General features: G+C 41.4%; 1 protein-coding gene across 2 annotated transcripts in view; it reads right to left on the bottom strand.

Moving 5' to 3' along the window:
* Positions 1-10,984, bottom strand: part of WASHC4 (WASH complex subunit 4) — a 39,869-nt gene extending 28,885 nt beyond the window's left edge. For both annotated transcript variants that reach the window (XM_042838019.1, XM_042838018.1), the window contains exons 1-6: positions 10,874-10,984; positions 5,762-5,901; positions 4,953-5,006; positions 4,735-4,800; positions 4,539-4,584; positions 2,760-2,827 (exon numbers count right to left, since the gene is read on the bottom strand). In XM_042838019.1, the coding sequence (XP_042693953.1) occupies positions 2,760-2,827; positions 4,539-4,584; positions 4,735-4,800; positions 4,953-5,006; positions 5,762-5,901; positions 10,874-10,934 (435 nt within the window). In that variant the 5' untranslated portion in view covers positions 10,935-10,984. The remainder of the gene's footprint in view (positions 1-2,759; positions 2,828-4,538; positions 4,585-4,734; positions 4,801-4,952; positions 5,007-5,761; positions 5,902-10,873) is intronic.
* Between the last annotated feature and the right edge of the window lie 7,322 nt (positions 10,985-18,306).

Consider the following 18,306-nt stretch of genomic DNA (forward strand, 5'->3'; position numbering starts at 1 on the left):
AAACACCTGCATCTAGCTTGTTTTCACAAGCTAGAGACTGATACTGAAATACCATATTTGATGCTCAAGGGCCACATTTAAAAGCTTATTGGGCCTTTGAGAAGACATGGAAAAGAGTCACCCCTCAGGAGCTCGATGTGCTTTAAATATCTTTTGCTGTTAATTTTTCAAGAGTTCAATTTATTAGAGACACTGAGAAGAGACTTGAAGTGTACATGTACCTTTGGAGGGAATATCCAAATATCCCTAAAAACAAAGGCTGTGCTTTTCCCACTAGATTCAAGAGTCACACTCTGGAAGCTGGTGACAGACAAGTTCAAATTACAAACTAACAAAGAAGAGGGGCCCATGCATACTATAATATAATAGTAATCAGCCATAGAATGCTGTCTTCAAAGAAAAAATAAATAAATAAATAAAAGAATAGAGCCTTTGAGAGGCATGCTCAAGCAAAGCAAAACTTGAGCTCAGTTATATAGTAGAAGATGACTAAAAAGAGCTCAACTCTGACCATAAAAAATTCTGAATTTCTATAATGGATTTTAACAAGATATGCCTTGAGAAATGGGGTAAATTAATCTGAGTTTCTCTTAACCACAAATAGTATTTGCTTACTAATTCATCTATAATCTAATCTGCCTGCATGGGATGAGTCTGGCCAGTCAGCACACAGATGGCTCCCAAGCAAGACAGCCCACACAGGCTAGCAGCCAGCCTGCTGTTCTTGCCAGAAGACAGGCTAACAGCTGAATTCTGTCTTTCTCTCCATCAAAAACAGATCTTATTTGGGTTTCTGCATTCTATTAGTCACCAGTTTCCATAAAACATGAAAGCATCTTTACTTCTTGTATTGCTTGTAATGCTTGTATTGCTCTATCAAATGCAGCTGAAACCAGCCAACAGACTCCAGAAGAGCACATTAATAGACAATTGAGATCACGTTTCCTTGGGAAGGTGCACCAGCTGCCTCTTCAAAATTTCCAGGCAATGGTCCAATTAAACAGCATTTTATCAGCTACCTAATACAGACAATTGTTAGTTTGTCAGGGTTCTTCAAATACCATCTTCTGCAAGATCAACACTACCTAGTAGTGTTTCACGACACTGATTTGATAATTTAAATGTTTTTACATAGCAAATTTCAGTTAATTAAGCTGTAAAAAAAGGTATATTGATGTGCAGAGAATATTTAACTCCCAAGTGTCAGTAAACCAGAGCATAGATGTTAGCTCTGTGGAAACATTTCATCTTTTATAGTCTTCGGTCGTGTTTTTACATTGCCCTCAGGAAAAAGCTTATAACATTGACCTTAACAGCATTTTCCAGTCAATGGGCATATGTCAGTTACTGCTGAGTGGGTCCAGAACAACACAAGTTGAAAAAGACTGGAAAAGAAACAAAAGTCCTCCTCATAGCTTTATCCAAGCCAACAGTCAGTATGGTAATTTTCCCTCTGGGACAATGTCCTGTGTCTGCCTGCTTTCTCATGCTCAATATTCAACAAGCTATGGTAGGACACAGACAAAGCGGGATCACAAGTAAGACTGCTGTGTTTATGTAACATTTCCACTATAAACACATTCAATGGGATATAACCTGTAAGCTCATCCTGCACTACAAGGAGCTTTGTATTTCACTTATGCTGAAGATATCTAGGCTGCCAAGTACTTTGCCCTCAACTTTTTATTTCAAAAAAGTCCTAACAGGGAGGAAAAAAAAAGTCTAGAAAAAAAACCCATAATGTACAGCAGCCCCAACTCAGAACCACCAGATCTCACCTCAGTGAGAAATAGCTTGAAAAAAGAAACTGCCCATGTTAGTAAGGCAAAAAGGATGAAAAAGATAGGGAAAAACAAAAACAACAAAAGACATCCTAACAACTGCATTTGGGCACAGGAAGACAGGTTGAGAAGCAACTTCGTATGGCATTCAACCTACTAATGACTCAGTAAATAAGCACTGCCATGATAGAGCAAGAAAAGAAATTTTAACAATTCATTTAAGCATTCTAAGAGTTTCCTGTATATTCTCCACTTCAACATTTCCTTCATTACAAGAAATATTGAATAAAAATGCATTTATGGAATAAAAGTCACTTAAGCTATTATAAAGAAAAAGAAATTGCAGAGCAGACAGACATCTAAGATCACAGGAAATCACCAGAAGAAACACAGACCTTGTTTTCATGCAAAGTATACTCATAGCAACCAAACTGCGTCCAAAATGAATGTTCTTCCCTGAAAGCTTGAGTGTGGCACAAACAATTTTTCTTCCCCAGGTACATACTTTAATTTCACCTCCCAGCAGGTACATGACAGTGCATGAACCATTAATTCATGCCCAGTTTTCAATGAAAATTTGCTAATCAAAACTGTAACAACAGAAATCCTTGACCTTACTATCAAATGGAACAACCCCATATACTTACCCGTACCTACTGAAATTTGGTTAAGAAATTCTAATTTCCTTGGACAAAAATTACACAAATTATAACCTACCCTCTCATGAGTCTTCCAAAGTTTTATACTAGTGTAGACAAAAAAAGCCAAATATGAGTAGATGAGCAAACCAAGTTAAACAGCAGCATTCTAAGTGAATTGTAGTAGCAAGAGATGAGCAGGTAAAAGTAAAACAAAATGACAGTATTAAATGACTGCAGCTCCTTTCAGCAAGATGCAAGCAGGATACTGAAGACTTCTAAATCCACTTTGCAAATAAAATTAATATTACAATTGCTGTCAAAAATCAAGATACTCTACCTGCAAGAAGGAAACAAATCTTCCCATCTGTATTTGACAGTCTCCTTCCACCATGCTGGAATCTGTGGCTTCAAAGACAAAGAACTGTCACTACTTTAAAAAGGCTGCATTAGAGCTATTTGTTACACCCTGGAGCTCACCTTCCAAATCAGGTATGTTTGCCATACAAATTCAGTGCACACCTACAAGCCTATTGGTGGAACTTTAAAAGCTTTTAATTTTGCTTCCTAAGATAGAATTATTTTGAAATTCCTTCCCCAATAGAATTAAATTGCTTTTAAGTTATGCATAAAGCAGGAAAAAAAAGTTTCCATCAACTGTAAGGAAATAATTACGAAACTGAATTCCTTAAAGGAATATAACTTACAGAATATAGCTTACATAACTGTACATCAAAGTTTCCATTAAAAGAGGTTTGTAAAAGCAAGCTATTTACATTGCAAAGAATGTGTGCTGGCATAGTTATTAGCTGAAAGGATATATAACATCATAAATCAACAGAAAAACTGTGTAGCATACAACTTCATCAATAAATTTTTTTTTCTATCTATATAGCTATTCATCAATAGATTTTTTTTCCTATATGCTATCCAGCACAAAACAACTGGCTCTCACCTTATGTCCAAAGCACTACACGTGTGACAAAGTACACTAATCAGATACTACGAGATGCAGCAATCAAGTCACCACATTAAACTCTTTTGGACAGCTGAATAGCTGTACTACCTGACAGTCTTTTTAAGGAGATGATAGCTTAATGCTCTAGATTTGAGATTTTTCTATTGGGCCACTATGGAAAAAATACCTTACAATTGCAAGTTCATCCACAAAAAAAAAAAAAAAAAAAAAAAAAAAAAAACCACAAAAGCAATAGTGTTAAAGAAAAGCAGTCTCCTGATTAGAGAGGTGATCATTCAACCTGTACAAGGAAACTTCTAAATAATATCTAGTTTAAAGTTTCTGGTCTTCATAAAAATATTCCTTTAGAACAGTGAGCAAAATTTAAATGAGCCTCTATAACTCCATTTAGACACTGCATCCTTCCCCTTTATGCTTTCTATGCAACCTTTCCTCTCTTGAAATTATAGATTATCCAAAAAGCAACACAACCAGCTGAAGTTCCTACAGTAATCCTCGTCACTGAGAGAATAAAATGAAAAAGATGTTTCCTGCTATATAGAGAAGGCAAGAGCCACATGGTTGTAGATTCACGGTTTTACTACAACCAACTACAGCTCCTGCAAAAAGCAGTCTAACAGGAAGTGAGTTGGTTGAGGATAATGTGTTTCCAAGTGAAACACAGGTATTCAATGCCATATTAGAAAAAACAGCTGCTACAGTGTATAAACTCAGATTTCTGTACACCTAAACACTAAATGTAATCTCATTAAGAAAAAAGCCAAGATGTTTACTGAAAAAAGTCATGAATTTCAAAAGCACTGCTTTTTTTTTTTTACATCTCATGCATTCTCCCACTATCTTCACTTAAAGGTCATCTGCCTGAAAAATGTCAAGTCCATACTCTGTACTTCTCACGTACATCATGCTGCAACAAAACTTCCCATTATCATGACAATACTTAGTGCAGATAATCAGGCTTCATTTATGAAGTCTTAATGCCAGCTCTATTATCACAAAGTCCATTATTTTGTATTTATCATTTAGTGATACAATGAAAGCATGCATCCGTAATATAAAAACAGACTTCCCACAGCATTTAATACGATTGGAAGCAATGAAGCAAAACTACAAACTTCTCCAGTAAAGGGAGCTACTTACCTCCTTCTCCATAAAACAGGAGGCCATTATAAAATTTCGTTTCTGCCTATCAACAGAAACATAAATTTGTCTTTTAATAAATCAGTGGTCATGCTACAAAAGTTATTTAGACAGTATATCATTATATCTTATTGCAAAATAATAAATCTTTATCAGATCATCAATCTTTCGTACACGTGATTGAACCTGAACTTACCTCATATTTTAACTTCTTGATTTCACAACAAAGGGCAGCATACACAGTTATTACTTTGTTTAGAACCTAGATGAAGGAAAAAAAAGCAGATTACCATCACAGAACTACAGCGAATAAAAATCCTACAGAGCATTTTTCATGTTTAAAATGGATCAAATGGATCAGTTTTAGATAAAATAAATTTTCCCCCCCCCCGCTTTTAATCATAAAGCAATTACCTTGTTTTCCGTCTTTATTAGCTCCAGTAAAGAGGACTGCTCATATGGCAAAAGCTAGAATTGATTAAAATAAACAAAAGCTTTAGAAAACACTAGTCAGAACCACATTTAAGCAACTAAGAAATTAACATAACTTTTTTACAGTTTAATCTCAAGTAAGGTCAGTAAAAAGAGCCAGTAATGGCACCTTACCAACAACCTGCGCTGCAGGAAGCCTTCTCTTTGCACATTCATGCATTAAGGAAAAGAACTAGCCACACTATATAGGATTTACATCAATTTACTCATAAAACTTGAAATGCAAAAACACAGTCATTACGGTGCACACAGAATAAAAACAACCCCGGAAATCTAAGAGAAATTAGGAATTCCAAATGCAGGAAACAGGAAGCATTGTGTGTATCTACATGCAGGCACTTGAGATTTTGTACTGAAGCCGTCTCACAGCTGACAAGTTCACATATGCTCAGCACTACAGAGGCCCCACATGTAATCTGAATAGATGGAGGACTGACTGAGACTACATCTTCTGCACATACAAGTTCCATATGGTAACAACACTGAAAAGTACTTCTCACTTTTATGTCCCAGTTCAGCGATGAAAAATGGTCATGCTCTACAGGAAACTTATGACCAAAGAATAAAACACTTCTGGAAGAAGAACAATTAAAACTGCATTGGATAGGCTTCTCAAACACAACAGTCAACATTTTAGAAGCACAAAGGCAAGAAGCTTTCACTTATCAGGTTTGAAAGGAAGAAGGAATGAGGAAAATAACAGTTTCAACACGTATTAAATACAAGCAGACCTTTAAAGCAATAGGATCAAGACTGAAGTCCCAAACATCTCCAACAGAGTCATCCAGAGCATCTTCAATTCTCTTCAGCTGAGATGCATACTCCTCAAGAAATTTTCCATAATTCTTCAACTGCACTTCAGCATGGATTTCTGAGAATTCATAACATTGACAGTTACATAAAATACTCTGTAAACTCCAATATCCCAAAGTTCATTAACGTTTTAATCTGTTGCTATTTAGCAAGTAGTACTGCATTCCAAGTTTTGGTGCAGCATTTTCTTCTTGAAACAACTGCATCTTTGTAACACAAAGTTCTTACGTGTTGAAAACCAATATCCAACTCAGTGCCCATTTCAAATAAACCCCAAATATGAAAGAACAACAAACATTTAAGAGGCTTATTAAAACATATTTTTGAAGTGTACATTTATTTTTAAACTAACATCTGAACAAACCTAACTACCACACCAAGTTGCAGAGCAAAGAACTGACTGACCACATTGCAGCATGGCAGATGATTTTACCCATCAGCAGAGCCAGGCCATAGACAACGATATTAGACATTTGAGGCACTGGGTGTTATATTTTAGTCTGAGTACAACTTGTATGACAAGCAATCTGTCTTCTGCTCTCCCCCTATTACCTCTTAGTAAGTATTAAACTGAAAGCTGATGGTTTTCAATCATCCCCACCATATTGCAACTCACTACTTTCCAGCTGAATTTTTCTTCTGCTTAGCACCGAACATGGAAATGCACAGCTGTTCTGTCACTGATAGATCCAAGTAGGTTCTTACGCTCAAAAGGAAATACTCAGCTGGTCAAATACCAAGAGAAGCAGTAAGAATTAGTATAGCAAGTCTAAAGACAACTGAAAAGCTTCATTCACTCTATCCTGATACTTCTTCTTCCTACACTAACACACATACACAAAAAAGAAATACACAATCACTGACTTAGCTGCACAATCTGAACCATGGAAAGAGTGATCACAGCTCAGGACTTCCACGCTTCATACGGAACTACAATCCTTTCTCATCTGACGACTCAAGTGTCATCAGTGAAGACATGACCTGACTGCACATCTAATTGCTTACAACCTTTTGCTTTTTGTTGAAAATAGCATTGCCTTTAAAATAAATAACCAAAGAACCTAAGTTAGTTCGATAACTGAATTTTGTCAAAACAAAAAGACAACTCTGCAGATAGCATCTTTTTAGCTTATGTAGCAGTATACATGCCCGTTTTGTGTTTTAGCAAGTAGGTTGTGACAAAAGCTAAAAAATCTTTTTATTTTGCAGGTTTAACCTCCTGCTCATCTAAGCTGTCTGTAATTGAGACAAATGGCAGTTGATGACTACTCTTCAGTAAACCAGTTTTGCTGAATCAATTACCCTAGAGATGTATTTTGGAGAAAATGTGCCTGAAGAGGCGCCCCAGCCAAGTAAGGGGAGGCATGAACAAAGGCAAATGAAGAGTCAAAGAAGAGAGGGACTGTGCACTGGGGAGTTGAGACTGAGGAGAAATGGAACAAATTCTCAACAAATGCGAAGCTCCTACTTTGAAACCAGCAGCAATTCAGCTGCAAAGCCTGTCCAAAATGCACTGTGAGCTATACCACACTAAGTTCCACATTAATGCCATTGGGTTCTGCCTGTCTTGATGGTTCACAGACACCACCAAATGAAGAAGACTGAATTTCATGCAGATAAGCAGCAAGTGAACAAAACACTCTTTATCAGCAGTATGCCCTTCAGACATGGATTTGCAGCCATTGTGTCGTATCATCATATTTTTTCTATTCTACCAATTCACCTTCCAAATCCCTTCCAGCACATCTTCTAGAAGCCCTGATGCACTAAAGCTCTAGAACTCCAAAAGATGCAGAGCCCTGCAGAACAGAGCTTAACCTGCCATCCTGGCAGTTGCAGTACTTTACTGTTAGAAGATGCTGTAGAGTATGGAAACTTAAATTCTTGAAGCATGTTGTGGTATTCCCTCCTGTTCCTTCTCTTGTCACACAAAAGGCAAAGCTAAGAGCAGAAAAAATATTGAAAGAGGTATTGGGACTATAAGGAAGAATTGAAAAAAACAAGTCACACAAGAGTAAGAAACAGGCACTGCTGCTCAAATCAATTCCCTCGACTAAATAGGCAGCATATCTCAAAAAATCTCACAGCAGCAGCACTCTCCTAAAAACCCACAAACTGTCATCTTTCCAGCAGCCAAAAGATGCACTTAAACCATGCTGTAGCTCAACAGAGCTGATATCAGGTACGACAAAACTAAATGTTGCCAGACATTGATGTGCCACCTCATACTGATTCTATACAAAAAATAAAAGGCAGGTGTGAATAATTTATCATCTTTTCTCTAAAGCAGACATGAGAGTGAAAGCTATTAGTGAACCCCCCAGATACAGGTAGGCCTGAATTGATTAAAATGGTGTCAAGCTGGGGGATTTCTAGCATGCTTAACTTTTTTTTCCTAAAGAAACTGGATTACATGCAAAAGGAAAAGAAATCACATATTTTCTTTTTCTTCCAAGCCACAGACCCGCTTCACAAGACATATCTGTTTGCAATGAAGTTTGATTTAGTTTCTCCTCAGGTGATAAAATGAAAGCTTTTACAACTGGAACAGCATGAGGATATGCTTAGCAGCACAAAACACCCAACTTCATTTAATCTTCTTCCATAAAGTCAGCAGTGTCAATACTCGGGCAATCCACTGCCACAGCAGGATTTGCAAGTGCAATGTCAATAAATACCTGGGACAATAATGTAAACTGGATTTCTACAGCATCCTATTTCCCCAGTTAGGAACATGGTGATTTCTAAAAGTTTGTGATACTCAAGTATACTCAAGCATAGAGTGAATACTGACAAAGCAAAGCAACACTTTTTTTCCAAGTGACTCTTTTTTTTCTGCTTTTCCTTGGTTGTATACTGTACTGTGAACTTCGCCACTGTTCACAGTCAAGATGGTGGTAATAGAGCACATCACGTCACAGAATCGTTGAGTCGGAAGGGATCTTCAAAGGCCATCTGGTCCAACTCCTCTGCAATGAACAGGGACAGCTACAGCTAGAACAGGGTGTTCATAGTCCCTCAAGCCTGACCTTGGGTGAAACAAGGGATGGGGCATCCACCACGTCTCTGGGCAACCTGTGCCAGCACTTCACTACCCTTACTGTAAAGAACTTCTTCCACATAACCAGTTTCTAGTTTGAAAACATTTCCCCTTGTCCTGTCACAACAGACCCTGTAAATAGCCTGTCACCTTCCTTTTTACAGCCTCCCTTCTGATACTGAAAGGATGTTGGGTGATGTAACATGGCTGCATGTAATGCCATGAACAAGTCCCACACAGATCTGATATTCTGAGCAAAAAACATACTTTGCATTCCATGGCTTGAGAGCTGCCAAAGACCTCAGCTCAGGAAAGCTTCAGTTTCTGCCAAAAAGACAGAATAACGAATAGGCTATTATTAATGGCACCATCCTAAGGCAATGCTGTACGTGAAACAGATGGTCCACGAGTAACACATTTTCACAGCAACACCTAGTGTCATTAATTTCACAGAATCACAGAATGGCCAGGGTTGGAAGGAGCCTCAAGGATCATGAATCTCCAACCCCCCTGCCACATGCAGGGCCACCAACCTCCCCATTTAATACTAGACCAGATTGTCCAGGGCCCCATCCAACCTGGCCTTGAACACCTCCTGGGATGGGGCATCCACAACCTCTCTGGGCAGCCTGTGCCAGCACCTCACCACTCTCTCTGTAAAGAACTTCTCCCTGACATCCAACCTAGATCTTCCCTCCCTCAACTTAAAACCATTTCCCCTTGTCCTGCTGTTATCTATCCTTTCAAAGAAATGATTCCCCTCCTCTTTTTAGGCTCCCTTTAGGTACTGAAAGGCTGCCATGAGGTCACCCTGCAGCCTACTGTTCTCCAGGCTGAACAAGCCCAGCTCCCTCAGCCAGTCTTCATAGGGGAGGTGCTCCAGTCTCCTGATCATCTTCGTGACTCTCTGGACCCTCTCCAACAGCTCACTGTCTTTCTTGCACTGGGGGCTCCAGACCCGGACACAATACTCCAGCTGGGTCCTCACAAGAGCAGAGTAGAGGGGGACAATCACCTCCCTGTCCCTGCTGGCCACCCCTCTTCTGATGGAGCCCAGGATACCATTTACTTTCTGAGCTGCAAGGGCACACTGCTGGCTCATGTTAAGTTTCTCATCTGTCAAGACCCTTCAAGTCCTTCTCAGCATGGCTACTCTCAAGGACCACTCCTTCCAGTCTGTATGGATGCCTGGGATTCCTCTTTCCCAAGTGTAAAACCTTGCACTTTGCTGTGTTAAACCTCGTTAGGTTCACCAGGGCCCATCTTTCAAGCCTGTTTAGGTCCCTCTGAATGGCATCCTTTCCCTCTACAATTTGGCAGAGTTCAATACACAGCATGTATCTCAATGTGACTGCCATACAGCTCTATTTAGGAAGTAGGTCAGCCAGCTCCACAGGCAGAGAACACATGGATTTGGATGGGGCACACACAACCACTGACAGAGCTCAGCACCACGAGTTCTCACGTATCTATTTTCTAAAGGTATAAGAGAACACCCAGCTCCGTGCCAAACGGCCTTTATCGGCAGAAAGCACATACAACGCATTGATCTCAGCAGGCTGCCTCAGCCTGCCCGGGGGATGCTGCACACACGCGTGGGCACCCAGGGGTGACCGGGAGAAGCCGAAGACGGCGGTCTCCGCCGCGCTGGGGGCACAAGCAAAGCTCGCAGCAGCCCCTCCTCCCCACCAACCCAAACACCCCCCGACAGCCACTGAGGCGAGCACGGAGCAGGGCCCGCTCTGAACGCGGCGAGCAGAAGGCAGGAACCGGGATGAAGGCAGGAACCGGGATGGGGGCCGGTCCCGCTCAGCTCCCACGGCTGCTTCCTCCTCTTCCTCACTGCCCACCTCTCGCGATAGGGGCTGGTAGGGGTCTCCTCAGCCCGCTCAGCACGCAGCCCCATTCCGTCCTCGCGCGCACACGCACACACACACACACACGCTCCAGCCCTGCCCCAGCCCGGCCCTTCCGCCTCCCGCGTGCTCACTCTGCGAGCCGTCGTCGAGGCGGTCGAACTCCCACTCCGGAGACAGGGTCTCCAGCGCCATGGCAGCGCCGCGCCCGCCTCCCCTGACTCAGGCGCACGGGACTTCCTGCCCCGCTCCGCGCCGCACTCTGGGAAATGGAGGCGGAGGGCGGGGGGGAAACCGGGACTCCGGGAGGAGGCGGGGTGGTGGAGGGGTGGGCGGTGGCGTCAGTGTCAGCCCCGCCTCGTTCCATTCGGGACGCTGGAAATGTCAGTTAGAGGACAAAAGAAGTAAAAGCGCTTAGCGTTTTTTACTTTTACTTCTTTTTTACTTCACAGGGGAAGTGCCACTAGGGCCGCTTGCGGTGCCCGCAGCGACGACTTTATGTCAGCACAGTCTGTGCTATGAGCAGAAACGGAAATGGCTCTGAAGAGCGATGTGGGAGCATCAGCAATTTCATGGGGCTGAGAGCAACAGAAATAGCAGCTCCATGGAGAGATGGATCAGTAATTGCAGATCGTCCATTAAAGCTAGCTCTGTAATGCAGCCGGTCTGAAAATAGCACTGCTGCACTTGTTTTTCTGGAGACAAGCAATGCGTCCTTTGCCATATCGATTAATTTTAGAGGGAACTAAGATCTGGCTGGTGTGCTTGCTCTTGTCGGTGAGTTTTTTGCTCATTACAGCACATTTGAAGAGACCAGCCGTTGGAAATATCCAAACAATTTATCAGGCCGGTATCTCTGACCAAGCAGATTTTATTTGCAATTGCAGTGGCGGGCCTCCTGCACACAGGAGAGCATGCAGAAAACAGCGTTATATCTTTTATGCCCTATTACTCAACACTTATCTCTTTCTCCCCTGGCTCCTCATTGGCTGAGTACTTCAGGTTCACAATCTTCCTGACGCTCAACTAAACACACAGATACTGGCGAACCATAGATTTTTGCTCGCTAAGCAAATCTCGCTAATTAGTTAACTTCTCACATTTGCTCATTCAACATTTGGTCATTGTTTCTGGACGTCTGCTCGTCCTTGCATGGAGATAAGCTTGGAAGGAGGATGGGGGGAGTATCTTGATGTCTGCCTGTTCCATCCCAGCCTACCCACAGAGCAAGGCAATGCAGCCTTGTGTGGAGGCCCTGGCTTCTTTGATGTTTGTGAAGTCTGTTTTTCTTTTGCTGAGGGTCTCTTATCCAAGCAGAACAGCCCCACAATATGCTTTCTAGTCCATAATACTATACCTATACTGTTTGGAACATTTAGAAACTATTGCACTTTTGTGAGCAAGAAGTAATCACACAATTCAGCAACTGTATTTCTAAAGTGTGTTACTAACATATATGCTATTCCTACTTTTTTCACATCAGCTATTTCTAAGGACAAGTTACAAAATACAAGCGTATTGTGCTCTACTTCTTCAGATCAATTCCCCCTTTTTAATATCTAACACAGAAACAACATTCCACTCCTACACAGCCTAGATCTGGGAAAGAGATCAAAACCAATTTTTTGAGAAATCATATGAAAAATGTTCAGAGTATCTTCTTTTCTTAACTTTTTTTTTTTTTTTTTCCAGTTCTGATTAATATTGCAAATGACACCAAGTTGGGAGGAAGCGTTGATCTGCCTGAGAGTAGGAAGGCCCTAGCCAGGCATCTGGGCAGGCTGGATCAACGGGCTGAGGCCAATTGTATGGGCTTCAATAGGACTAAGTGCTGGGTCCTGCACTTCAGTCACAACAGCCCCATGTATCGCTACAGGCTTGGGGCAGAGTGGCTGGAAAAGCTGAGTAAAGGAAGAAGATCTGGGAGTGTTGAGGAGTTTGAATACAAGTATTAATAGGGAGCAGCTGAGGGAACTGAGGTTTTTCAGTCTTGAGAACAAGAGGCTCAGGGGAGACCTTATCTTTCTCTACAGTGACCTGAAAGGAAATTGCGGTGAGGAGGGGTTTGGCGTCATCTCCCAGGTAACACCAACAGGACTAGAGAAGGTAGCCTACAGTTTCACCAGGGAAGGCTCTGGTTGAGTATTATGAAAATTTTCTTCTTAGGAAGAGCGGTGCTGCAGTGGCACAGGCTGCTGAGGGAGGTGGTGAAGTCACCATCCCTGGAGGTGTTCCAGAACTGTGTGGATGTGGCACTGAGGGACAAGGTCAGTGGGTATGAGGGGGAGTGGTTTGGCAGTAGGACTAGATTATCTTAGAGGCTTTTCCAACCTTTGTGATTCTGTGATTCTATGATCAGAGCCCAAGGACATCTGCTCTACTCACAGTCTTCTGTGTGAGGTTGAGCTATTGAAATGGGGCTTTTAATTCCCTACTAATGTAATTGTGCAGGATGTTGGCAGCTGGCAGTGCATACATGTACCTCTGGGGACATAAGTGTCACACGAAATGAAATCACAGTTTATACTTGACTTCAAAGATCACGTTCTGTCTACAGTCATATAGATGCAGCTTTTACTGTACTCAGTAGAGCAGCCATACATGCATTCAAAGGCAAGGTATGTCCTTTAGTTTTGAAAAGCAGAGCAGTAGAAAAATTTTGCTACAACCATCTACTTGTTGTGGAAACAAACTACTGTTCCTTTCTGTGGAAAACTGCACATAAATGGTTTGTCAGACTACTTTAAAAGTTTTTGTATGTTTGTTTGTTTTTGGTTTTTTGTTGGTTTGTTTTATGTCAGAAAAGAGTATCCTTGTACCACCTTCAGGGAATAGCTACTGACTGAAGAAGCAGGCTAGCTATTGCAAGGCTGTGAGATCACCAACACTAAGAGCTGGTTTGTTTCTGCAGCAGCCACACTGCACCAAGATAACCATACCATAAGCCATTGCAAGACCTATTTTGATTATGGGAAAAGTAAAGTATTTGAGAATGAAAATTGTAGAACTAATGCATTTCTTAGAAAGAAGCAGGAGGCTTAATAACCCGAAAAAATCACACAAGTACATCAGTTAAATTTTATGATGGCGTTTATGATGCCATCATAAAGTTAAAAGACTAATCGTTTTTTTTTTGTGCCTTGCTAGGTAGCAGTGTGTTTGTTGCCAACACTGAGGTCAAGCCCAGCTGCTGCTATAATTTCTATTTCTTCTTACTTGGATTTTATCCTGAAGCTTGTTGTTTAAGTGAATCGAGCATAGCTCAGCCCTGATTGATAAATTTACTGTACTCAATTCTCATTGAATGGCTTTATGCTGTTTGCAGAAGTGGACATTGACAGATTTTATAAGTATCTTTTCTGAAAGTCAGGTAACACTTAGGGTTTTCATGTGTGCTAGGAAGTTTTTATTTATTACTGGCTTATAAGTTGCTAAGATTGCTCAAGTATCTGTCAGTATCTTTAGAAATTACAGCAGTCAGAAAAATCTTTAGACTTTGTTTAGCACAGACATTCTTGGAAGTCTGAATATTATTTCAAGAGGTTGAGAATAGATTCATTTATTTTGAACAGACTAGAGGGAGATTAAAAACCAAAATACAGGAGAATTAGCTTGGTACTATGACTGTTTTATTTATGCAGTGGCTAGTTGTCTATAAATTGGTAAAACAATACAGGCTTGACTGTGTGAGGTACTGAACTCTTTTTTCCTTTGAAACACAGAACCGCAGAGTAGTCATCCAAGTTGGAAGGGACCCAAGAGGATCACAAAGTCCAACTCCCTGTTCTACCACTACAGTTACGTGGCATTTTTCACAGAATTTTTATGACCTTTGGTAGCTTCGTGGAAACCTTATGGTAGCTTCGTGGAAACCTTAACAATGCAAGTAGGAGCCTTTTTTTTTTTTTTTTTAATGGTGAAATGCATTCAGAGAAACTGCTTCTAGTGTATGCAGGCACATCTTCAGCAAGATTAGTATAATTGTAATTACTTACAGGAGAAGGAATGTGGCTTGCTGGATCTGCAGGAATCCAGCTATGCTGTACATTCCTCATCTGTGGAACATTTAATGCTAAATTCTATGAATATCTTAAGTAAAATATAGTTCTTGCTCAGTTTTTATGGCCGGATTCCCAGAAAATATTTACTATCTGAGCCTTGCTCTTTACAACTGTGATCCACAAAGATAATACTTATTCAAAAGTAGTTTCTAGCTTATTGTATGGAATTTGAGAGACTTCTGATAATATGTACGAGTAAGGCATCTGAACATGACAATTCTTTCTACTGCTTAAATCAGTAAAATAATTCCCTTTCTTCTCCTAATATATGCTCTGTTTTGTTACTCTGGAAACATGAAATGTTAAGCGTTTGGTTTTAAGGGGTTGTCTAGATGACAGAAAATCTGTATTAGTAAACTGTGAAAACCTCACTGGAAACCACATGAGTTTCTAACCTGAGATTAATTTAAGGCTGAAATGGGGGGAAAAAAAATTAAATCAAGTTTTGTATATAAATGTTGCAGAGAGAGAAGAAGAAATAGAAGCTTCCTGTGTTGTTGAGTGGCAAAACAAGAAAAGTTGTTGCTGTACAAAATTTGAGTTGAAACTTGTCATGCAATTAACATAGTTAGGGAATAACCAATACACAACCTCAATTTATTTTTTTAATCACTTGGTGTTTCAAGCTGGATGAACCGTAAAGTACTCCTGAGGAATGTGAGTCTGAACTATGACCAAATGTTTCTTTATTATGAAAAGCCTCATCAAGGCTGATTTTCAACTACAAAAAGCCTGTTCAAAGCTAGTTTAGCCAATTACTGACCCCCAGGGTATGATTTTCAAAAGAAAATAAATTCTGGAAGATTGAGCAGCTTCCCAGGCAGTTCAGTACGTGTGTATACTCAATGTACTGTGGAACACAGCCTTCTGCAATGGTCTTGCCAATTCTTGATTGTATCTTCAAAGACACTCTCAAAGCAGAGTAACTTCTGCATGATAGAAATCATATTATGCTCATCTGGATTTGGTTTAACAGCTGCTGTGTGCATTTCTGCACATACAACCACGTTTTGCTTTGTAAGTGTGCTGTTGAACAAACAAGTTTAACTTAGGAATAATATTTGTGTGTCACGTTTTTATACATATCACTCTTTTTGTCTGTGCCCCTTGCTGACATATTTCTCTAGAAAAGTAGGTAATGGAAATAACTGGGTTAGGGGGGATGACCATGCTGGAAATCTTACTGAGGATAATAGCAATTTTTTTCAAAGTTAAATTTTGGCTTTAAGAACCAGGAAGCAGAACTGGAAGAAATCAAGAGAAGAAAACTCAGTGTTTAAAATGTGTTCCAAATCAATTGCAAAAATCTACAACTGGTATCATCAGAGCTAGGATCCTTCCCTGGATTAACAAGAAACTTTGATAATTTGCAAGCTACTATTGCTCATTCTGAGACAGGACAATGTAGTCATTTTCCAGGTGACAAAACAAAATCCTTGTGAATTGGCTATGAATGTTTATACTGATCTCTGAAATTGTACATGGTCAATTTACTAAGCAGGTTTTAAAAGCTCTGGTGTTTGAGTTAATCAACTCTGATCACAAGAAAGAAGCAGATGGTATGCAGATACCATCCTTGTATGTGATTTCAAATCTTCTTCTCCCTGTCTTTTCCCTTTTCCCTCTTCATTACTACAAAATCTAAAGTAGGTCTTGAACCCTACTGCCCTGCTATTCTTTATACTGTGATTCCACTGACAAGGGACACCTTCTCCAGTGATTTTTCCTTTTTGTCACCCAACATTTTAATAGTTCGTGGAGTAAAGCCTTGGTAAATGGAGATATAGGCTCAGTGGGTTAGGCATTGTGTTTTGGAGATCAAGATGTGCCAACTAATTAAGGTCCTAGTGTATTCTGCATGAATTGTTGTATTTGTGCTGTGGGGGTGTAAGGAATAGAGCTGTAAGTCATTACAAATTGCTTATCTAAGAATACAAGGTATTTTGCCGTAAGGCTACATGTCAGCTGCTAAATGCCAGGTGAATGGTTGGAGAAGATTTAGGACCATGAACCAAGATCTGGAATGTCATAAACGTTGGCAGTGTTTGAATCCAGTTCCAAACTTTGCAGTATGGAAGTGTTTTTCATGCCAGCGTTTACAGTAAAAGTTCTTTACACTCTGTTGTTTGGAATTTGCATAACTTGTTCTAGACTTACTGCACACCATTCTTTTTAACCCTTGGGCCACAGATACTAGAAAAGGAATCACTTGTATAAGCACGTTCCTCCTTATAGTGGGACTTTTTGATGAATTCTGCTAGTTTAGCCAATTCAGTTTTCAATACCTCAAAAGAACTTAATTCCTTCAGTTGACTGTCCCATCATCTAGTAAGTCACCACGTACTCTGAATGAAGGCATCAAGTGGTGTTCCTCATGGGTCTATACTAGGAGCAGTCCTGCTTAATATCTTTATTGATGACCTTAATGAGGGGATTGAGTGCACACTAAATTTGCAGATGACGACAAGCTGGGAGGAAGCGTTGATCTGCTTGAGGGTAGGAAGGCCCTACAGAGGGATCTGGGCAGGCTGGATCAATGGTCTGAGGCCAATTGTATGGGCTTCAACAGAACCAAACGTCAAGTCCTGCACTTCAGTCACAACAGCCCCATGCATTGCTACAGGCTTGAGGCAGAGGAAAAGGGTCTGGGGGTGTTAGTGGACAGCTGGCTGAACATGAGCCAGCAGTGTGCCCAGGTGGCCAAGGCAGCCAATGGCATCCTGGCTTGTAGCAGAAAGAAGCAGTGCAGCCAGCAGGAGCGGGGAAGTGATCATTCCCATGTACTCAGCACTGGTGAGGTTGCATCTCGAGTGCTGTGTTCAGTTTTGGGCCCCTCACTACAAGAAAGACATTGAGGCCCTGGAACGTGAAAAGGGCAAGAAAGCTGCAAGGGATCTGGAGCACAAGTCTAATGGGGAGCGGCTGAGGGAACTGGGGTTGTTCCATCTGGAGAAGAGAAGCTCAGGGCAGACCTTATCTCTCTCTTCAAAAACCTGAGATTGTGGTGAGGCAGGGGTCAGCCTCTTCTCCCAGGTCACAGTATTAGGATAAGAGGAAACGGCCTCAAGTTTCACCAGGGGAGGATCAGGCTGAATATTAGGAAAAACTTCTTCTCAGAAAGAGTAGTGCTGCAATGGCACAGGCTGCCCGGGGAGGTGGTGGAGTCACCATCCCCGGTTGTGTTCAAGAACCGTGTGGATGTGGTTAGTGAGCACGGTGGGGACGGGCTGAAGGTAGGACTACATGATCTTACAGGGTGTCTTCCTACCTTAACGATTCCAGGATTCTACCCGCAACAAGAAGTTATTACGGCTTGAGAACGACACGGATCCCCTCGCCTCCCCGCAGGGCCCAGCACGGCACTACCCCCGGCGGCCTCCCGCTGCTGCCCGGGCAGTGGCGGCAAGCGCGGGGCTGTCCCTCGGCCTCCACGTCGCACCCCGGGCGGGGCCACGCCGCCGCGGCGGAGCCGCAGGATCTGGTCGGGCGCTATCGGCGCGGGTTGC

Source organism: Centrocercus urophasianus, unplaced genomic scaffold, assembly GCF_019232065.1.
Source record: "Centrocercus urophasianus isolate 14NV4802_14NV808 unplaced genomic scaffold, USGS_Curo_1.0 seq_73, whole genome shotgun sequence".
Lineage (NCBI taxonomy): Eukaryota > Metazoa > Chordata > Aves > Galliformes > Phasianidae > Centrocercus > Centrocercus urophasianus.